Here is a 22486-nt window from a genome sequence, read left to right on the forward strand (position 1 = left end):
GGGTCCCAGTCTTGCCGCCTCGCCCCAACTGCCTGCGTGCCGGTCCGCGGCGGCGGGCTCTCTGCCGACTGACGGCGCCTCAGTGAGCTCACCAGCCCCGCCCGGGCCGCGCGCCCTCCCCGCGCCCTCCCAGACCCTCCCCGGGATCACCCCGACTTCCCCACCCGCCCCGGTCCGGAGAGAGACCGATTGTCGGCGGTCGGCTCTGATCTCCGGGGCCAGGTCACGACCAGAGATTAATTAGGAGATAGGTACTTTTGTCACGGAGACAGACGATCAGTGATCTGATTAGATGGGATTTTGTGTTTGATGACGCACTGGCGTGGTCCTTCAGAGATGCGTGGTGGTTTTATCTTACGCATCGTATTTCATTTTACATTGCGTGCGTGATCATCATATCCATATCAAGTCTACAGTAATCTGAAAGTTTACCGTACTACCTGACGATGGGTGTCATGGGATGATTTTTTACATCGTATATCAGTACCTGCCATTGAACTTTAAATCCTAGGCTAGTTCTCCTTATTACACAGCAGTATAACTTGATAATTTTCCGATAATTAGGCGTCGGTGGGCTTATCGTGCGTAGGCGATCAATGCAGTCATATTTCCTCGCAGTGACTGCATAATTGTTAAACCGACATTCACTTCTCTAAATAAGTTGTCCGATTAAGACGTTTTGCATGTAGTCATTTATCTGTAATGAGGTGTGTGATACAATTCGCAATCACCGCACATTCTTCGTATTGCTGCCGCTTTGGAGTGCAATGACTGATGCTTGTGTGCGTGGGCTTGATGAGACGCTTTCACTGACTCGCTGCTCTAGTGCACAACTGCTGTATTTTTTTCACCTCTGCTACCCCATCCTGTAGTCGTCGCCGTCTCCCGTCCCTCTCACCCCGGCTCTCTGCCGATGCCGCAGAAGCTGCCGCAGTACTACGACGTCATCAAGCAGCCGATGGACCTGAAGATGGTAGCGCAGCGTATCCAGGCGTCCGAGTACAGCTCGCTGTCCGAGCTGGAGGCCGACCTGCAGCTGGTCTTCCGCAACGCCTGCACCTTCAACGAGCCCGGCAGCCAGATCTACAAGGACGCCAAGGTGCTGCGCAAACTGGCGCAGACGCGGCGCGCAGAGATCGAGCACGCCCGGCTGACGGCGGCCAAGTCCAGCGAGAGGATCAGGTGAGGGATGATGAGGGATGGCTAGAAGCGGAAAGATGGGAACGTTAAGAGGAAAAAGCAAGTTTATCTGAAGCTGAATTAGGTTTTGAGACGTATGAAATAGGTATGATTCATTTTGTAATGACAATGTCGATACTCCGGTAGTCCTGAAAAAAAATGGAACCGTCATCGCCACCGTCATAGAAACCGCAGACTCACTCGACTCGCTTGACCCCCTTGACTCGCTTCCCTTACACCGCTAACACCCTCGTTCGCTGCGACAGGTCGAAGCACTTTGGCGGCACGGCGTGCCTCTCTGCCGAGCTGTCACAGCTCACCAGTATGACCCCCGGCCTGTTCCCCCTCCCCCAGGTCGAAGCGCATCGGCGGCACTGCGTGCCTGTCGGCTGAGCTGTCCCAGCTCACCTATGACGAGGACGAGGAGCGCAGCAGCTCGGACAGCAACATGAGCGAGGACAACCCGCTGTGGCAGCTGTTTGACGCCGTGCGCAGCCACACCACGCCCTCTGGTGAGTAGCGGAGACGGACAGCACGCCAACCAGTTAGTGGGGAGGGGTAGTTGCACCGCGCGGGGGTAGTTGCACCGCGCCGCCCGGTGAGTGGGAGGGGGGAGGAGAGGTTTTGGAGGGAGTTAGAGGGAGGGGGAGAGATACACTGCCGCTGCTAGGCTAGTTGACGAAATTTCCGCGCTTTTGCCCCGTTAATGTTTCTGTTCGTTGTCAGTATAACTAACGTGTGTATCTCCATTTTGTAGGTTTCCTGCTCAGTGAGCCATTCCAGACATTGCCCTCTCGTCGGCTGTATCCGGACTACTACGAGGAGATTAAAAACCCCATCGCGCTCCGGCAGATCAAGCGTAAAATGAAGGTACGCCTGTCCGACCACCACCTCGGCGCGTGTCATTGTGTCCATCCGGCACCTCAATGCCGCGCGCGACGGAAGAATGCCTTGTAAAGCGTGATCTTGGTACCCTCGTTGATGTAACAAAACTGGGTCAGATGGATCGTGAACAAAGGAGTTGATTTAGCAAGAATACGGGATTATATACATAATTGTTACCTGAGCCCCGGTGGTTGACACTCGGGATATGTGGTTATTTTTGCATGTTGCGTGTTTTCTAATGTCGTCATCGGTTGCATGTTGAGGTCGTGAACAGGTTATTTGGCGTGTTACAATGTTGACCAGACGTCTTACGTGTAGGATATAAGCGAGTGACCTAGAAATGTTCATGGGCAAATATTGAGCAGCACTTTTTTGCCTGCCTATTGACTCTAAGATGGCTGGAGCAAGCCATTATGTCCTCGTTTTAATCACAACACCGTAAGCGATGAATCAGCACAGACATAGCCTTGTCAGAAATACCAATGTCTATGCCTGAGTCGCTGTGCGGATTCTGCTGTTTTATTAAAACCAGGACATATCAGCTAACCTAATACTATTAGCGGAAGGATGGCTTTACGTGTCGACGATCTGGGAAGCCCAGATCACGAGAGTCTGTGTTCTGTCTCACCTGGCAAATCCGTGGTCGGCAGGACTCGTTGTACTCGGGCATTCAGGAGATGGAGGATGACATGAACTTGATGTTTGAGAACGCCCGCCAGTACAACCCGCCCGACTCCAAGCTCTACAAGGACTCGATCCGGCTGCAGAAGGTGCTGCAGAAAAAGGTGGCAGAGATGTCGGCAGACTTCGACGAGGTAGGGTAGCGCACTTCCGTATCTGGTCGCTGGAAATAGGCTCATTTACGTATAATATGGTCTGATTTGATTATTCACTTATCTAGCTAACCCACTTAACTCATAAACATTGATCTAAAAATACCTTGATATATCACGGATGACTTCTGAAATATTGGCGCTCTAAAGCCCCTAATAATTACCATCATCCAAGCCTCGCGTCGTCCTCCTAAGCCCGTGTCGTCTTTCTAAGCCTCGTCCCTCGTTTCAGGGCGAGGAGGAGAACTCTGAGGAGGACTCGATGCCCCTCCCGCCGGTGTCCACGCGCAAAGCCAGCCAGCGGCGCGACCACCCAGTGAAGGAGCGCTGCAAGCAGCTGTACCGCACCATCCGCGACTATGTCAACGACGAGGGTCGCCAGCTGAGCACCGTGTTCACAGAGCTGCCCAGCCGCAAACTCTACCCGGACTACTACGAAATCATTGACAGTCCGATCGACCTGGCGCGCATCGAGTCCAAGATCCGCGGCGACCAGTACGAGTCCGAGAGCGAAATACTGCAGGACTTCAAGGTGGGTGGAATATACAGGAGAGTCCGAGAGCGAGATACTGCAGGACTTCAAGGTGGGTGGAATATACAGAACAGTGGGAGCGAAATACTGCAGGACTTCAAGGTAGGCGGAATGTACGGGATGGCCGGACGGGGCAGGGAGATAGGCAGGTAAGCTGAGAGATGGGCCTGAAATGGATTTAAGCGTGTTTGATGACTCATTCGCAGTTATTAACGTGTGGATATTCATGTCTTAAATGATAACTATGTCCTGGGGAGGGGTTATGCAGTTTTCCGAGACCTGCCCGGGCTCAGTGACAGGCGAGAGGAGTGAATATGACGTCAGAGCGACGCTAAACAGCGATCGAACAGCTGATAATGACGGAACCGAGTGTCGCGATTGTCAGTTAGAGCCGAAAGACACGGGTGATTTCATGTTCAACATGACATCACATGCCCATCAAATGTCAGTGCTCTGAAAAGCTCTGATAAGCCAATCAAAGCAACGTGTCTTTTACGTCTAATTTTCGTAGACATTTAGTGACAGTTTGGGAATTTTCGTCCATTTTTTACTGCAGTGTTGTATGTTTTTCGTCGTTTTATACAACCGCCCGATGTAGAGAACAGGATCCTGCCTTACCTTATCTGTGAGATGGTCTCTGTTTCGGCATCCTGCGTCAATTACCGTACAGTTCACTATCAGATCCCGGTGCCTATCACCGGGTGCCTCCGCTGCGCCACATCCTTCCGCCGGCCGTGACACCCGCCCCTGCGTCCGCAGCTCATGTTCAACAACTGCAGGCAGTACAACGAGGAGGGGTCCGTCATCTACGACGATGCCAACGTGCTGGAGCGCGTGCTCATGTCGCGTGTGCGCGAGCTGGGGCCGCTGCCCACTCAGGACGGCGCGCGCCACAAGCCGCGAGTGCTCAGGTGAGCGCCGACGGGAGGGCGGGAGTGGGCGGCCGGGCGGGGGTGACTGGTGGTCGGTGGACTGTCCGGGTGGCTGATTAATTAAATGGAGCGCACTGTGCTGGATTTATGGACGTATCACGTAACTACAGTTCTATCTTATGTTGTGATCCGCTTTAGGTCAGCTAATTGACAGTGGCTATCAGTCTAGCTCTGGGTAGATTTGCGTGCGCGACCCCCCCCCCCCCCCTGCTCTGGGCAGATTTGAGTGTGAGCCCTCCTTCCCTCGTTCTGGGCAGCTTCGGCTGTGATCCCTACCTTCCCCCACGACCTTGCTGATGGCCGGGCTGGCTTGCATGACGGACGCGCAGCAGGGACGGATGATATGGGCAATAAGTCACCTGTTAAGCTGACGAAGGAGGATAGGATCAACCGGGTCAGCACCTCAGTTAAGATTGTTCATGAATCCTTTTCTTTGGTCCGATTTGGTTGATTTAGCTATGCTTTCATGAGACGCGGCTGTGTGCTTGAAAATATACAAGAGATTTGAAGTCAACAATAATCAGAACTGCAGAGCTGCATTTTGCTTTTATTGAACATTACTGATGTTCCAATTAATATGTCCCATCATATGCAATTATGCACTAACATTGACTAGGACATAATAATCCCAGAACGGGAGGTATGAACCGCCGTGCCGTCCACCTGCCTGGGTCTGTATTGTGTGTACTAACAGCGGTTCGCACTCAGCTGTTTGCTGATGATGACTGGACTGTCCCATGCCGTCCACCTAATCCTGTGTGCTCTATGTGTTGACAGCCGCGCCCAGCTGGTGGAGAAGATGTGGACCCTGTTCAACACGATCCGGGACCACAAGGACGCTACCGGTCGGCAGCTGTCGCTCATCTTCGTCAAACTGCCCTCCAAGCTGGTCAGCAACCGCAGATACTTCAGTTCAAACACACATTTGAAATACCGTATCATACAGTCGCAGTGTTCTGCCGCGAGCACTTGCTCTTTTTGACTGATAAACTGTGTCTTCCCAACACGGCAGGAGTACCCGGACTATTTCGAGGTGATCAAGAACCCCATCCACCTGGAGCGGATCTCTCAGAAACTGAAGACGGGCACGTACAACACGCTGGACGAGATGATGGCCGACCTGGTGCTCATGTTCGACAACGCCTGCAAGTACAACGAGCCCGACTCGCAGGTCTACAAGGTGAGTAGGGGGTGCTGGGAGCGCGGACTGACAGACGTGTAACTCACAGGTGGGCTGGAAGCAGACCTGTGGACAGAGAGAAGGACAGACGGGACGGGGCGGTCAGTTTTGTCAGTTGTGAGCGTACGGTGGAACACTTGCCGTTGTTGCCGTTTTTTTTTTTTGTATTTGAGACCACCAGCTGGGTGGTGCTGCCACTGTCCAACTGTTTCGTTCAGCCCCCGGTGCCGCTGTGTGACCGTTGCGCCTCGTTTCAGGACGCGCTCAACCTGCACCGTCTGGCGCTGCAGACGAAGCTGCAGCTCACAGAGGACGTCGAGGAGGTGCCCGACGTCAAGACGCAGATCCAGGTGCGTCCGGTCATGGGATATCAGATGTGTGACCTCAGGTGGGTACTGTGGGACATCAGGTGCTAGTAGGATGCCGGTCTCCGGTCGGTGCTGACCGCTAGGATAGCTGGCTTGTGGAAATGTGATGGCTGGTGAGACAGTATCCGTGCCTGGGGAGGCTCATGTGCAAGACTGGGACGGTGCTCGCGGCTGCGCTGAAACCGTCCAGTCAAGAAACTGCTTTACCGTATGCTGACCGTGTACTTCCGTTCTGTCTGTATCCTCAGGAGCTATTTATCGCCACTTACAGCCACCGTGCTGACTCTGTGTCTCTATTCCGTCTTTGTTTTCAGGAGCTGCTGACCTCGCTGTTTATCGCCACGTACAACCACCAGGACGCCGACGGACGCTGCTTTTCCGACTCACTGGCTGAGCTGCCCGAGCACGACGAGGTCGAGGGACAGAGGTATGCATAACAACGCTGCATGCGGGTGTCCCATATTCTGACCCTACGCCGAATGAATAACTGGTTCTACTGTGACAGAAGGTGCTAGTAGATTCGCGGTCCCCGGTCGATAGCTGACTGCTGACTCTATCTAACCCGACCGCAAATTACCGCGCCCGTAAACCCTACCTTGTCCTTACACCCAACACGGGCTGGCTCATCTCTCCTTACCGTGTGGTCTACCATCTAACCTTGATTATGTTATCTGGCCGCCCATCTAACTTCCACTGCTCCCTTCTGACGGTCGCCTTGTCGCCTCCCCAGCCGTGTGCGCGGCATCTCGATGGAGATAATCAAGCGCCGGCTGGACCGCGGCCTGTACACGCGGTTGGACGTCTTCCAGGAGGACGTATTCGCTGTGCTGGACCGGGCCCGGCGCCTTAGCAAGCACGACTCGCAGACGTTCGAGGATGCCTGCGAGATGCAGATGTTCTTCATCTCGTATCGGTATGTTGAGTAACTGGGGAAGGGAAAGTGACGTGGGTCGATGGATTGGAGTTGGAGCCTGGGGTGAATGAGGGGACGTGGCGCTAGGGCCACCGATGTCATGTGATTAATTATAGCGGATTGGTATTAAGTAGCTGGATGGTAGCATATCAAGGTGGCTGGCCATAGTCTTTTTGAAATTTGGAAGTGATCCTCAACATGTTCTCTTAGAACAGCCCGTCGTCGTCTGTGTTGTGTTTATGTGTTTACCCTGTGTATAACCTCCCGTTATATCTGTCTGGGCAGTGACGAGCTGTGCCGGAGCGGCACGCTGCTGTGTTGTGTTTACCCTGTGTATAACCTCCCGTTCTTTCAGTGACGAGCTGTGCCGGAGGGGCACGCTGCTGTGTTGTGTTTACCCTGTGTATAACCTCCCGTTCTTTCAGTGACGAGCTGTGCCGGAGCGGCACGCTGCTCTCGTCTCCGGCGCTCTCCTTCTCCCAGGACAACCTGAAGGAGCTCATCGCCCAGCTCAAACCCGAGGTCAAAAACGAGGAGGACGAGAGCCAGGACGCCAAGGTCGGTATTTCTTATGGTGTGTATCGTAGATCGTTCGCTCGGTATTTTTGCGTTTAAAATTATTACCTTTTTTGGACGTGGCTTACATCATTGATAATTTCAACTTGACATTAGATCAATTGCTCGCCATTGAAAGCAATCGTATGGGCTACAGATTATGATATCATCTCTGCTCTGTCTGACCTGTAGCCTTCCGAGGGCTTGTGACCCTTGGTTTTAAATACGCCTTCGTTCCTCTGGTGCCGCTCACCGCTGACCTCCCGTGCCCCTCGGTCCTCCCGTGTTCTGCTGACCCTCTCCGCCCTCCGTCAGCCGGCGCCGCAGGGGGACGCCATGAGCTTCAACCAGATCCAGTACTGCACCGGCGAGTTCGTCTACGTCGAGCCCAAGGACAAGGGCGTCGAGAAGCACATCGTCAACATCGGTACGATTAGGCGCATGTCGAATCTCCCATAATAGGGGACGCTGAATGGGAATACAGTTGATAGAGCTTGGGCTAGGGCTTGTCAGGACTTTGGTGTTGTCATACCCCCCTTAAAAGTGATGTAAGCAATCAGTAAATTTGGTTGAACATATTTTGTCACTTCAGCTGTTGCTACGAGATATTTTTTTTTTTTAAATCACTCAATTACCTTCAACTATAATCGACTGCTTTCCTCAACCAGGATTGGGTTCCACGGGCGTATTTCCTCCCTGTTACACCCCGAAGGTGGGCGACTGACCCTCCCGCACCACGTGCAGAGCGTCTGTGGACCAACAACGAGGGCCAGCAGATGATGTACGGCTGCTGGTTCTTCCGGCCCGAGGAGACGTTCCACCTGCACACGCGCAAGTTCCTCGAAAAGGAGGTGTTCAAGTCAGACCAGCACATCGGCTGCCCGCTCAGCCAGATCGTCGGCAAGTGCGCCGTCATGTCGGTCAAGGACTACTTCCGACTGCAGCCGGAGGGGTACGCGGAGCAGGACGTGTACGTCTGCGAGTCACGCTACTCCAGCAAGTCCAAGACCTTTAAAAAGATCAAGGTGAGACGTTTAGAGCTGGAATCGCTATGGACGATGGTTTATTTTCTTCTTTTTTATTTGATAAGGACATTCGAGCATCGTATAATCAATCTGAGAAAATTTGGTTCCGCACGCTTTTTACTCCACAGGGGACCTCTTTCTCTTTTTCGTCTTCCGCTTTCATTAACACCCACACCGCTCACCCGTCGCCCTGCCCTCCCCTCTGCCAGCTGTACCCGTTCTCTGCGCCGCCGGAGACGCTGCGCGAGCGTGAGGTTCCTCTCGAGCCGCGACGCGTCATGTCCGTCTTCAAGAAGCGCGTGGAGAAACACAAAGAGGAGCTGGCGGAGCTGGAGGAGTGCGAGATGAAGATCCGCACGCGGGAGGTGCCGGTACGTAATTCGAGGGGTCTTGGGAGTTTTTGGGATGTGTGCGAAGTTTAGATAAGCGGGGAGAGTTGTAGTAAAGGTTTGTGTAATAGGGTCCTAGGATAAAGACGCTTAATTGTGATGCGAGTGTGACTTATAGACAGTAATGTAGTAACAAACTGGTTGATTAGTGTGTAGCTTCCGGTAAAGGTGGTCTCCTCTCACAGTCGTCGGAACTTGTATGTTCCACCGGGATGTTTCCTGTTTACCCATAATTCGCTCCTTGACCGCCCCCCCCCCCCCCACGCCGTCCTCTAGAACGTCGAGATCGACAACCGGAGCGCGATGGACGGCAACACGTACTACGAGCAGCTGAACACGGGTATGCTGGTGCTGAAGACGGGCGACTGCGTGTACGTCAAGTCGGAGCACAGCAAGCAGGTCATCGCGCAGGTGGACACCATGTGGACCACGCCAGAGTGAGTGGAGTGGAGTGGTGTGGGGAGTCAACGCGTGTATCTTGAGTGAGGGTTGTCACGGGTTACAGTATGTAACAGCTTGGCGAGTTTGCAATTGATATACCAATGTAACTGCATTACTATCACGTGTTTTCAGCGTAATAGAATTGGGTTTTCTGGACGCAAAATATTTTTCACCTTAGCGAAAGATACCAATATGATCTCTGTACATTTGTTTCGAGTTTTCACCCCTCCTATGACCTCCGACCGTGACCCCTAACCCCTGCCGTGATCCCTGACCCCTGGTCTCTGACCCCCTACCGTGTCCCGCCCGCAGCGGTTCTCAGTACTTCCACGGTCCGACGTACATGACGTCCGCCGAGATCGCCTCCTCGGTGCAGCAGATGTTTTACAAACAGGAGGTGTTCGTCTCACTGCTGGAGGACACACACCCCATGGCGTTCGTCACCGGGAAGTGCTGCGTGCTCGACTATACCGACTACTGCTCACGTGAGTTCGGCTGAAAGGGAGACGGGAGTCGGATGAGGGGTGCTAAAGAGGGTTTTGCTGAACAGAGACTGTGGAGTATTGGAAGAATGTTGGAAGTTGGAGCACAAGCTGGCCTATCAGTTGTGTTGTTGCGCACCCATCACGGATATGTGCTCATTTGAGTGTTGCCTTCTCGCTGCAGACCGGGTCATTCCATCCAATCAGGGATGCATGTGGGTAATGTTAGATGCTGTTGTTTTACTCACAAGTAAGTGTTTCATTTTTCGCTGTGGTCTGCCTCCACCGCGGCAGCGGCGCCCCCTGACACCCCTCCCCCTCCGTCCACAGGCCGTCCCACCGAGATCCCCGAGGCGGACGTGTACGTCTGTGAGAACCTGTTTGACGAGTCCAAGCGTCAGATCGTGCCGCGCGGCGGCGACCCCAAGCGCTACGTGCACTCGGAAGCCGTCCTGGAGGACGAGGTGTACCACTTCCGGCGGCTGCTGGTGCTGCGCAAACAGCCCCTGGCCACCATCCAGCAGGAGGCCTCCGAGCGCATCAAGTCGCTCTTCGCTGAGGCCGTCGGGGTACGTTAGGCAGGCTGGCTTTGGGGAAGTTGGAGAGATAAGAGGTGCAGTTGAGCAACTCAGTGAAGTATGTTTCATGTTTGTGATCGTATTTAGAGCTAGAGTTAAGCTGACAGTTTACTCCATCGCATGTCTTATTCGCAAGACCCATCGCCGATATCAGACCGTGTAAATCGGGCTTCATCCTTCTCTCCTGACCTTTCCCGCACCCGGCAGGTATCCTCTCCGGCCGGCAGTAAGGTCGGGGGTGAAGACTCGCTGGACGGCCTACCCGCCAGCCTCTCTGACCTTCCCCTATCTCCCACAGGTATACTCTCCGGCCGGCAGTAAGGTGGGGGACGAGGACTGGACGATTCGCCAACCTCTCTGACCTTCCCCTGTCTCTCACAGGTATCCTCTCCGGCCGGCAGTAAGGTCGGGGACGAGGACTCCCTGGACGGCCCTCCAGCGTCGGTGGGGTCGGCCGATAACGCCTCAGTCGGCACACCAGTCAGCAGCTACAAAAAGGTACGCGCCGGCGACCGCATCCTAGCACAGATACGTTTGGATTGCTGTTATATGATTCATGAGTGTGTGTAACTTCTTATAATTGGCGTGGGCTGCCTGTTGATATGAGGTTTTAGCATATGCCGGAGTATGTCTTTAGCATTAGCGCGAGCGTGCGGTAAAAGCTTTTTAGATTAAACCGCATAATGTTGAAGGCTATTGAGCAAAGGTTTCGGCCCATGGGCAAAACATTTTATCAGCGAACTTTTGAAGCATTTCCTGAGACGGAGGAAGGCGCTGGAAAAGAGCTTAACTGATAGAAATCTAACGTGAACTTACGTGTTGCATTTGGTCGCTTTGAACTATTGAACAGATTGTAAATGTTGGTTTTCAATAAGATAATATTTTAAATCCTAATGTACAGACATATTAATTAATCACCTACATTTATGGCGTCCATTTCATGTCTTTTACAACTGCAATGAATTGACAAAAACGCATTTCACATTGATCAGTAAAAACTTTATTCATACTGACATGGGTAAAAAACCAAGCGTTCACTTCACAGGATGGTATACCTTCCACTCTTCTCTAATATTGAAAACGAACGTTACTCTAGCTTTTCATATGACATAGATTGAAATAGATGTTCTTGGTTTGATATGAATCCAACTCAGAGCCAGACACAAGGATGGAACACAGTGATCTTGAGTCGGCTTGGTTTATTATCTTGGTCAGGGAATATGTACATTTTTTAGTTCTTGATATTCGTTATTGGTTTTTTCACTTCTTTCAAGCATGTTCAATTGTTAAAGAAGCTTAAATATGGAAATTAAACGGCATATGCTAAAATAAATATCACACTCAGTGTTGCCGTTGGGAATTTTCGACACGTACCAGATTCTGAATGAAAATGTACCAAAACGAACCTATTTCGTACCATATGGGGTATGCCAATGTACCAAGTTATGTACCATTGTATAAAATACACCAAAACGTCATAGATCAACAAGATTCTACATCAATTCCGGTCAATTCCTGTGTTTGGTGCTCATATTTGGATTTATGCGACATCTGTTGTCCGTATCCACTTCATAATATGATTTGCTTTAGGTAACCGCATTAATGTTACGTAACTCGTAAGTCAGGCTAACAATAATTGTAACTTCTTATACCTACTACATATATTGCTAAGGAATATAGTTATAGTTAGTTTTTTTCAACATCGGTTTGGCTCCAAGTTCATTATCGAAGCTAGCTCTCATTGGCAACTTCAGCGTCTGGCCAATAATAAAATATTCAATTCCAAATTATGCTCGTTAAATACATGCAAATTGTATCTTCAAAAATTATCATACTCATTGACCTCTATAGTCTAGTATAGGTCAATGATCATACTATGATGACGTCACTGGTGGCAGCTGGCAGCTAACATTCCTACGGTCAACGGTGGCTTAATGTGTCGACAAATTTAAGGAAAATTTCAGTTTCATTGTTACCGAGGTCAAAACGGAGTAAACAATTCTGTCCATGGTAGTAATGGGTACTGGTTATACATTACATTGCAATGCAAGTTCGACAGCATGACATCATCACTGTTCCAATGTTTAGTTTTAAAAAGTACGCATGGAATTTATCGGGAATAAATCACATGTTAAAATAAGGCGACGTTCGATTTTCTCAAGCTCAGTTTTTGGTCGTTTCGCGGGATAAAAGTGCGTGCTTGTACATTTCGTGCGAAAAATGTACTTGGATTCAAACTGGTTTTGAAAAAAAACGAACTATAGAAATATGCTTAGGAAGATGCTTATTTAAGTGGTCTTCCTGTTACAGCATATTCGTTTTAATATTGATTCTGATTGATTTTTGGAGACAGAAATATACAAATTTAACGTAAAAAAGAAATGCTTGCGTAAAACCGTGAAATGTACCAGATTTGGGCCTCAGTGTACCAGCGTACCAGAAAGTGTTGAAATGTACCAGATCTGGTACAATCGTACCATAGCGGCAACACTGATCACACTTGGGCCGGAATGTTTCATTCAGGACCTCGGGCCATGGATAACTATATATGGATTGGAAACTCCCCGCGTGCGCCATTACCAGCCGCGACATTGGTGCGCGCCTGCCATCTAGCGGCGAGGATATCGACATACAGGAATGTGCTCGGCCGGCGGCTGGCTCGCCCGCAGGAATACGCTGATCGACGGTGACCCGGTAACTATTTCGATGGAAATATGTAACATATACTCACCGCACGTCCAATACCACTTACCAACCGGTCTTTAGTAGCTTGTCTCCCCGCGGTGACAGTGCACCGGGGTTGTGCAGGCGTCCCCAGGCGCCGCTTTTCACACACTCGGACGGTCACCAGGAGGCCGTCGCAGCTCGCCGTCACAAGTTGTGACGGCGAGCTGTTGTGACTCACAACCCGTGAGTCCCATAGTTCACAATCCCATAGTTCTGCTCCCATAGTTCTGTTAGTTCAAACATCGTTCCACTCATTGCATGTCATTCTGTATTTACGTGTAATCCACAAACACATGTGACGCATGGCATCATGATATTCATTTCGAAATCACAGGTGATTCAAAACACTCAAATAAACATCGATTGTGATCGCGCGGACACGGTATAGTAATCCAATCCTCACTCATCTGAATTCCAAACACTCGTATCGACATCGATTGGTCGGATCGCGCGCATGCCGCCTAATCTAAGACCAGAAGAACATTAGGTTAGGCAGATCAACGATAAAGAACGCCAATTTCTCATCTATCTGATACTCACTCCTCAAAGAGCCCAGTTGGCCGATGTTGACATGAAGATAGTCTGTTGAGTTCTTCATGATATCTTCTCTTCTCATGTTTACCACCCATTGCCTTGGCGGGGAGGGGGGGGGGAGGTGTAGCATCAATATGGTAGAAGCCTTAATGACACATTTTAACTATTTCCCAGTGACCTAGTTCCACCTTGACCTCCATGCATGGAATGATCCTAACGCATTGTTGAATACCAATGAGATGGTGCCTGTGCACATGTTAAAACAACAAACAAGTCTGTCGTGCAAAGCAAAAAAAAAAAACTTAAGCGCAAGCTGCTGGGCACAGAAAAAATGAACCGACACAAAATGTGAATGCATGCACTTGCATCCTCTTTCCTGTGTGTGGAAGCCCGCACTTATGCTCTTTTCCCTTTGCACGGCAGAAGTAGGGAAGCAGTCATTCAATGACTGTAGTCCCATTAAAACAAGGTTAATCAGCAGTCAGGGTGGTAATATGACCTTAGCAAGGAAAAACTAATGGATGGGGGATGCATTGATTGACCTCCTCCAGGGCGGGTCAGCTGAGCTGGCCTGGGGTTGTCGTTGACAAAAATGCTGGCAGACAAGTGTCCAAGGTCCTGCCATATTGGCTAAGCATAATAGCTAATGATTGACAAATAATAAACCTCTTGAAGTGGTCCACTGGAAAAAAGGCTTATATCTCCTGACTATAGATATGTACTGGCCCAAACCTCCAACGACGCCAGTGATGCATAGGCTTTTTACTCATATGCTAGATCGAACTTCCATTAAAAAACACTTCCTATATGTACAGTAACCTTTCAGGATCACTTGGGATTCGGTGAAAAGACAGATCAGGGTTTTTTTTCTTCGAGTTTTTGCAATTAATCGCGCCGCACCAAGAACTGCCGTCCGCCGCCATTGTGGCACTGGCGAGATTCCTGTACGTCGATCTGCGCATGCGCAGTACCCGATGTCGCGAAAATCGGCGGAGTTTCCAATCCATATAAGTAATCCATGCTCGGGCTTTGTTGAATTTTCCGCCCTCGACCTTCGGTCTCGTGCGGAAAACTCAACAAATCCCTCGGTCCTGAATGAAACATTTTACCGGCCCCGTGTGATATTATATAGGGTTGATACTTTGACCAACTTACGGCATTATGCGATGAGCATTGCTCCATGAATATGCATCAACACATTTCTAACAATTTTCTAACCGTTTTTTACGCACAGAGTAAGCGTCTGAAGATTCTGACGGGCTACATCCTGTACTCTGCCGACATCAGGAAGAAGATCACCTCCAATAACCCGTCGGCCAACTTTGGCGACATCAGTCGGCTTGTGGGCACAGAGGTGAGGACCCGGGACGGACCGGACAGTGGTTGCCGGGCAGGAGGGACTTGGCAGAACGGGAAGGGACAGGGTGACGGGAAGGAATCCAGTCTATGTAGTCAAACCATGGGGAAGGGGCCGGGACATTGAAGGGGCGGCGCAGGTTGAACTGATGGGCGTGCGTGACTCACCATTTAGCAGCAACTGTGAGGCTGACCTGGGTGCTTTCTTTGGCTTATTGGAGCCGGTCAGATGATGTGTGTCGCAGTTACGGGATGCTCCGCACAGAGTCTATTTACGTCTGTGCTCAGCCGGGTATCTATCCATTTAAGCCTCTTCGTTACAATGATGTATTTCTTACTGCAGTAGACATATCAAAGCCACATGTAATTATTCAGTCGACGATATTTTAGCTCAGGAAGCGGATAAACAACGTTTATTGTTGAATGTTGTGTGCCTTTCCTCTGCTCAAAACTGGGCAATCCAATGTGACATTTGCTGATACATCTGTTGTGCCAATCGGTAGGCGAATCTGGACACTGAAAAGATGGTAAGGCACCGGTACGGTCTGGCCAGCTGGCCGAATTTTACTCTCTCGGCGATGCCTTTCGATGGTTTTGCACCCGTCTCGACCAGCTACAGTTCCGGCTTGTTTTGCCCAGTTTTGTTGCTTTTACTATTGTTTTATTTTATGCGATCCTAATGCGTGTTGTCATACGATTCAGTAACTAATGTTGGCATGTTCTGAGTGTTTGTAAATGTTTGCTGAGGCATGTTCAAGATTTTGTATTTACCGTTTTGTGACACTAATCTGTCTTATGTGCTGTGCGACAGCTTGCTGAACAAAATGGCGTATCGAGAGTTCCTGCATATGCCCGTTTCTATTGTTTTATGATTGACCTTTAGTTTCGTCCTTGCCGTCATTTTATCTGTGAAACTGTGTCTGATGTTTGTGTGAATCCTTAGCTGGTAGATCCCCCATTGATGACCGATCAACACCTGCTCAGCCCATGCTGCACTAGCCACCTATCGAGCTTTCCATTTACGAGCATTGCCCCTTATGGCTCGCTTCCTATGTTTTGCAGCATTGACGCTACCTTATTGATTTGTTTTGTAACCACATAAATTACAAATGCAAGCACAAAGATTCGCGTTTGCTGTTAAAGTGTGAATCAATGGAATTAGGGTCGACGCATTAAATGTCGTCATTGATGTGTTATCCATCTGACGTATTCCGGCTGCCCTTTTTTAAACACTGGCTCACCCCGCGGCTGCTCCTAACGACCTTAGTATCTCTCCCGAATCTCCACACCAGTCGCACCACCCTCTCTCCTCTACTTCTAAATTTCCAATTTTTTTTTCAAATTTCCAAATTTCCAAATTTCCAAATTTCCAAATTTCTAAATTTTTACTTCTAAATTTCCATCACTGAGAAGCCTCCTCACCTCTCACCTCCCCCTCCCCTCCCTTACTCCCTCAGTGGAAGAACCTCTCGGCGGCCGAGAAGGCCTCCTATGAGGAGCGCGCGGCGCGCATGAACGCCGACTCCGTGGCCAGTCTGCGAGTGGAGATGGCGGACACGCCGAGCCGCGCCGTGCTGGGCGCCAGCCTGGTCGGGCCCGACGTGGTGTACGACTGCTGCTGGCTCGGCTGCGACTTCCAGTACGAGGACATGAGCGAGCTGATCGACCACTGCAACGCCGAGCCGGGCGGACACGTGCCCGTCTACGCCGCCACCGTCTGTAAGGGAGAGCGACTGGGGACTGGAGGGTGGGGGATGATGGGCGAGGGCTTTGGTCGATTACATTGGTAAAACCAATATCTGGGTCTTTGATTTGGACGACTGTTGGATTAACGTGACACGCTCTCGGTCCTCCTCTCTGTGCTGCCCCGGAGCATGCGCATGTCCCACTCTCACAAGTGGGTCCAGGGCTTGAACGCCCCGAGACATGCCTATTTTTTATAGTTGCTGCGATGTTTAAAAATACCGCTACTGTTGTCCGTTTGCGAGAAAATCCTGTGCCAATAAAAAAAAACGGGACTTCATTGGATTAATGTTTGGGTATTTCGGAGAGCATTGTTTTCCTGATGTAATTGCGTACATTTAGAGTATCCTCGTAACTAGAAGTTACTAACTCGTTTTTAGACTATCACGATGATCTTAGGCCGCTTTCTGTGTTCTCTCCGCGCTACCCTGTTTTCACCTTTTTGCCTATCTCGTCCCCTTACCCCGTTTATCCCCGTATTCACTCGACCTGAACCCCTCCCCGTTCCACAGCTGACGAGTACCAGTGCCAGTGGCGCGGCTGTAACCGCATCAAGAAGGGCTCCACGCCGTTCCCGAACGCCGGCCGGCTGATGCGACACGTCAAGGAGGTGCACATTCAGAAGAACAACGGCAGGGTGGTGGCGCCGCACGAGCGCGGCAGGTCAGTTCGGGGGGCGACAGGCCGGGTGGGCTCAGTTGGGCGGGCGATGCGGGAGGGGACGGGGATGGGGGTTGGGTGGGGATGGGGAGAGAAAAGGGACCAGGTCAGTTGAACGGGGAAGGAACAGGAAGATTATGGGGGGATAGGTATAGGGTGGGATTGACGAGATTCAGATATGGTAAATGTAATCGTGTATTCGCGTTCGCTCGTCGTTGGGTCCCTTGAGAGCTGTTTGTGATGAGTTACCTGTTAACGGCGATCTCCGACGACCAGCCAAGTGCTTGATGCTATTGTGAATAGCACACAATCACACGTATGAATATTACAGTCACTCACCCCCAGATCATGTCCCCAGCCCCCACCCACTGAACCTCGTCCCTCCTCTCGCCAGGAACTTTGTGCCGCGCCGCGGCAGCGCGGCGGCCGGCGCCGCTGCCGGCCAGGGCGGCGCCGTCCGCCAGCACGGCCCCGGCTCGGGCGTGTCCACTCCGACGAGCAGCACGGGCGCGCCGGAGCCGCGCTTCGTGGCGGCGCCGGCCCGGCCGCAGCGGCTCCTCCACTCGGAGGCCTACATCAGGTGCGCAGCTGGGGAGATGGGGGGGGGGGCTTGGAATGAGTGGATGGGAAGGGAGTAGGGAGGTCGTGGTGCCAAGACGAGGAAGTAAGGTAGATACTTCCTGGTTTGTAGATAGCTGGTGGTCAGGGGGGTGCCATTCACATGTTGCCACGCTGGTGACAGGTGAATGCATTTCAGTGGCTGCTGGATTATTAGTTTTTTTATTTCACAAACTAACCTAGGAAGACACCAGTGAAAACCTATCTTACCTTAGGAGCAAGCGTTTCTAATGCATATGTATTCCCGCTCCTGTCTGCTCAACTCAGTATATCTCACCATCCCCAGCCTCAGCCCATCCACCCCGCTGACCCCCTCCCTGCCCTCGTTCAGGTACATTGAGACGCTGCAGCCGGAGCGGGCGTCGGTGCCTCAGCAGCAGGGCGGCTGGGAGCGCCAGCTGCACGCCACACCCGAGACCACGCCGGTACCCGACACGGCCCGGCTGCCCACCCACTGGCTGGCCGACGGACTGGCCGACAGCACATCCGTGGTCAAGACGCTCTGGCACCTCCGCGACTACCTGATGAAGGATGCGCTGGGAATCTCGCGCGCCTACGAGGGACGCCTCTGAGCAGCCGGTGAGCGGAGAGAGGGGCAGAGGGGCTCATGGGGAGCGAGAGACGAGAAAGTGGACTCGGAGGAAAGAGAGGGGGAAGGTGGAATGAGAGATGGATGGACCTGGAGAGACTCGTAGAAAGCTCCGGAGGTTAGAGTTTAAGTTAAAGACCAGACATTCTTGCGTTTTATCAAAATTCGAGCGCCGATCATCATGCGATGCGTTATGAAGCAGAACTCACGTTGACGCGATGATCATGTCTGGATAAAATCTGTTCCGACACGGAGCTCATTCCGTGTGAGTCGTGATCCCGTCCGCTCACATCTGGTGATTTCGGTGGTTTGTTGGGTCCGCGGCGAGCGCTCCCTCTCCGGTGGTCCTCTGCCTATAGTGTCGCCGTTCTGCGCCACTCTCTGTGCATATTGTCGGCCTGCCTCTGATCTCTGAACTGTATGCGTGCCGTGTGTCGCCAGTGGTGTTCCGTCTAAGAATGTCTGCCAGGAGCCTCGGGCTTACGTTGTCCGGGGTTTGGTCCATTACTGTCTGTCTAAACCAGCACCGCTTTGCTGAGGCGGCCCACGGGGGTGGCCGGTGGGTCCAGCCGCCCCTTGCGGTGTACGCTGGCACAGACCGCGAATCGTCGGGCGTGAGTCCCCTCTAGAGGGAGTGTGAGTGATGCGAGTCGTGGCACGCTCTGTGCCGTTGTGCGTGTCTGTGTGGGTCGTGGGCTCACTATGCGTGGACGGGCTTCTCGCTATCTACTGTGGACAGAGCTGCGCGGTGGACTGTCCATTGTGGACGTTAGGACGGAGATCCTTGGGCCCGATGGTGGCGGACTGAGGGAGCTCTGATGGCCGCCAGTGAGCCCGATGGGGAACTCTGGGACCCTATGACGTCGTCTGTGACGCCCCCGGGCATTCTGCTCCTGTCACGCCGCGAGTGAGTCGCGTCGCCTGGGGTTCTTTTTTCACGTGTTCTGTCTCAAAGTTGTGACGTACAAACGGCGGCGATCTCCCGCCATCCTTTTACATGTTCGCGCCAAAAGTAATACACGCATTCTCGTTTCTCCCCTGTCTTATTTGGTGCACGAACTCGTGGGGAGCGGGACAGACGAACGCTCGGCGCTTGGCGGCGTCCGCAGCAGACTAGTTCAACCTCCCGCCGACAGATGGCAGGGGCGCGCACTGAGCTCTCGGCCTCTGACGACATGTCAATCGCTGGACAAACCGCTCCCATTGACGGCCTGAGGTACGCGACGGTGTGCACAAGGCATAACGATTACATGATCATGCATATAAATTATATCAAGCGCGATCGTCTGCGGTTAACAAACAACGTGAACTGACGGGTCACCTATCACCTATCTCTAACACGTGTGACTGAGCACACGCCATTGCGCCGGTCACACAACTGAACGCAGGAGTCACGGGCCGCGGGCGCAGTCTCAGCCCACCAGTACACGCACAACTATCACAGGCGGTGGGGCAAAGAGGCGTGCTCGCGATAGGACCTCCCTCTCATGGAATTACTGAAACAGAACGCCGCGTGGTAGCCCGGCGCTCACAAATACACGACTCTTCATATCCTCCGATGAAACGTTCACTCGTCATTGTCTCAATACTCTATGGAGACAGGCTGTCTTGTCGGACGCTGTCTCGACGCTGTTTTGTCTCGATGTCAGCGGAGCTCTGAGCTCCCGCACGTTCGAACCAGTAGGCCACGCTCACGGCTTTTCGGCTCTCATCTCACAGCTTTTCCACGTAGTTACCGGGGAACAGCGCCTGCTTGCCGTTGAAGATCCCCCGCCACCAGCCCGACGCGTCTGAAACAAGAGAAAACCGGTTAATAATAGCCAATCGAAGCCAGTAGCTACCAGTGGGTCCTGATATGGACAACGGCAACTCGGAGAAGGCATGGCTCGTACCGTGCGTGCGTCATAAGGAGTGACTTTATCCAGTCACGCTTAAAATGCATCATTAACAAATCCACTCATAAACGAATGATTCATTCGTTACTCATTTACGGTCATAAATGAATTCGATGCTCTGTTCATGTTGGAAACCCACCTTCATGTACAAGTTCTAGTATGTCACCTTCTTCAAAACTCAGCTCATCCACGTCTTGCGCGTCGTATCTGCAAAAGAGCAAAACATTCAGATGCGGCAGATAAGCCGATGATATTGGTCATGTTACAATCACGGCGCAAAGTCAATACACTCGTAATACCGTGTGTATAAAGGTGTTTTCTGTGTAGGACTGTGATGTCCATCACGGACCTAAAGGTCGAACGTAAATAGCCCCGCTGCTGACACGGACCTGAACTCCAGCAAAGGTTTATGAATCAGCTTCGGGTTGGCCTAAAACGTGCCTAAAATGGCAGCTCAGAACATTGGTGACGTAAGATACAATCAAATCCGTACACCCTGTAAACCTTTTATACTCCTTCATTTATGTATTAATTGTGACTGGGCTTACTTGTACAGTGCCTTGCACTTGGGGTACTTGGGTTGGCGCGGCTTGGGCGCCGGTTTGGGCCGCCCCTCTCCGGGCAGCGGTTTGAAGTCGGGCTGACCGACGCTGGCCCGCTTCGCACTGTGGCACGGAGAGAGAGGTCAGAGGACGGCGCTGTGACGGGCAGGGGGAGGTCAGGGGGCGGCGCTGTGACGGACAGGGGGAGGTCAGGGGGCGGGCGGGGGGAGGTCAGGGGACGGCGCTGTGACGGACAGGGGGAGGTCAGAGGGCGGCGATGTGACGGACGGGGGGAGGTCAGAGGGCGGCACCGGACACGGGACAGAAAACCTGACACCACGGACACTGTGACACGGTCAGGCAGTGAACGGACTGGACATGGTCAGACGGGCGGCGATGTGGCACACAAACACCGAGTTCCAGGTGTTAGCGACACTGTGGCGAAGACCGAAAGGTGTCACAAAGGCTGGACAGGAGTAGGTATATAACCCCAGACACTGCGTCAGTTCCTGAAAGCAATGTTTAAGCCAGCCAGATCCATAGCATGAAACACTCCATGTCATACGAGCATAATCATACGGAAATGAAGGATATTCTGAACAACACGGATGACGAGAGTGTTGACCTATATGTATAGTGTACACCATGATTCCAGTGAACCTCATAAATCCAAAGCCGATCCTGCTTCTGACGCAAGACACTGCTGGCTATAAGTCGTTATTACACATTCCTATTTAAGCAACATTGAAGCGGCTTACCTGACCACTAACACCTGTAAGAACACTCGTCACTTCCTGGCTCCCTCTCCTGCCTCCCTCCGCTGCCCATCCCACCCAGGTGGTGTACCTACCACCACCGCCTCCCGCCACCCCACTCACCCAGGTGGTGTACCACTACCTCCCGGCGTCCCACTCACCCAGCTGAGTGTACCACCACCGCCTCCCGCCACCCCACTCACCCAGGTGGTGTACCACTACCTCCCGGCGCCCCACTCACCCAGCCACGCCGGCGTCCGGCGTCCTCAGGTAGCTGTCGTCGCCGGGCGCCCTCCTGGGCTGCGGCACCGCGTGGCCCGGCTGCGGCAGTTTTCCGGAGGCGGGCCGGGCGCGCCGCGAGCCGCGCCGCGTCGCCCGCGGGCTGACGGCGCGCGCCGGACCCGTCGGGATGGCGTACGTGGTGGCGGCGGTGACGCGCGGCTGGCCCGGCGGCGCCGGACCGCTGGGCGGCGGCGGCGCCACCTGGCGCACCGACGGACGGTGGCTGAGCCCGGACCGGCCCGGCGCCGCGCGCGACGCGCCCTTGCCGCCCGGCGCACGCTTGGTGGTGCGCCGCTCCGCCGACGGCCCTGCAGAGGAGAGAGGACCTCTGATTGGGGGCTTATCGGTAGGGAACTGTCGTAACAGTGCATAGCACTACACATGGGTCGTACGTTTGGAATAGCATAGTTACGTCTGTTATGTAACTAGGCATAGTTACGTATACAGCTCATTTAGGCATCACACGAATAGCAATTAATGCGACCTCCAACGA

The 22486-nt window shown here is 52.5% G+C and overlaps 2 protein-coding genes across 3 annotated transcripts in view; one reads left to right on the forward strand and one right to left on the reverse strand.

Moving 5' to 3' along the window:
* The window catches only part of LOC122390998 (protein polybromo-1-like), a 35381-nt gene extending 15828 nt beyond the window's left edge, over nucleotides 1-19553 (forward strand). For both annotated transcript variants that reach the window (XM_043384510.1, XM_043384509.1), the window contains 24 exons: nucleotides 923-1182; nucleotides 1534-1691; nucleotides 1937-2049; nucleotides 2715-2879; nucleotides 3130-3429; nucleotides 4189-4340; nucleotides 5139-5250; nucleotides 5374-5541; nucleotides 5799-5891; nucleotides 6224-6336; nucleotides 6640-6822; nucleotides 7248-7380; nucleotides 7693-7804; nucleotides 8122-8402; nucleotides 8612-8773; nucleotides 9068-9228; nucleotides 9545-9717; nucleotides 10045-10283; nucleotides 10674-10790; nucleotides 14788-14907; nucleotides 16367-16628; nucleotides 17165-17315; nucleotides 17707-17892; nucleotides 18262-19553. In XM_043384510.1, coding sequence (XP_043240445.1) covers nucleotides 923-1182; nucleotides 1534-1691; nucleotides 1937-2049; nucleotides 2715-2879; nucleotides 3130-3429; nucleotides 4189-4340; nucleotides 5139-5250; nucleotides 5374-5541; nucleotides 5799-5891; nucleotides 6224-6336; nucleotides 6640-6822; nucleotides 7248-7380; nucleotides 7693-7804; nucleotides 8122-8402; nucleotides 8612-8773; nucleotides 9068-9228; nucleotides 9545-9717; nucleotides 10045-10283; nucleotides 10674-10790; nucleotides 14788-14907; nucleotides 16367-16628; nucleotides 17165-17315; nucleotides 17707-17892; nucleotides 18262-18502 — 4155 coding nt within the window. In that variant the 3' untranslated portion in view covers nucleotides 18503-19553. The remainder of the gene's footprint in view (nucleotides 1-922; nucleotides 1183-1533; nucleotides 1692-1936; nucleotides 2050-2714; nucleotides 2880-3129; nucleotides 3430-4188; nucleotides 4341-5138; nucleotides 5251-5373; nucleotides 5542-5798; nucleotides 5892-6223; nucleotides 6337-6639; nucleotides 6823-7247; nucleotides 7381-7692; nucleotides 7805-8121; nucleotides 8403-8611; nucleotides 8774-9067; nucleotides 9229-9544; nucleotides 9718-10044; nucleotides 10284-10673; nucleotides 10791-14787; nucleotides 14908-16366; nucleotides 16629-17164; nucleotides 17316-17706; nucleotides 17893-18261) is intronic.
* LOC122391000 (unconventional myosin-Ie-like) overlaps nucleotides 19544-22486 on the reverse strand; it is a 39690-nt gene continuing 36747 nt past the window's right edge. The window contains exons 20-23 of the mRNA XM_043384511.1: nucleotides 21953-22301; nucleotides 20963-21079; nucleotides 20554-20621; nucleotides 19544-20309 (exon numbers count right to left, since the gene is read on the reverse strand). Coding sequence (XP_043240446.1) covers nucleotides 20233-20309; nucleotides 20554-20621; nucleotides 20963-21079; nucleotides 21953-22301 — 611 coding nt within the window. The 3' untranslated portion in view covers nucleotides 19544-20232. The remainder of the gene's footprint in view (nucleotides 20310-20553; nucleotides 20622-20962; nucleotides 21080-21952; nucleotides 22302-22486) is intronic.

The sequence above is a fragment of the Amphibalanus amphitrite genome, unplaced genomic scaffold, assembly GCF_019059575.1.
Source record: "Amphibalanus amphitrite isolate SeventyFive unplaced genomic scaffold, NRLGWU_Aamphi_draft 000418F_arrow, whole genome shotgun sequence".
NCBI classification, from domain to species: Eukaryota; Metazoa; Arthropoda; class Thecostraca; order Balanomorpha; family Balanidae; genus Amphibalanus; species Amphibalanus amphitrite.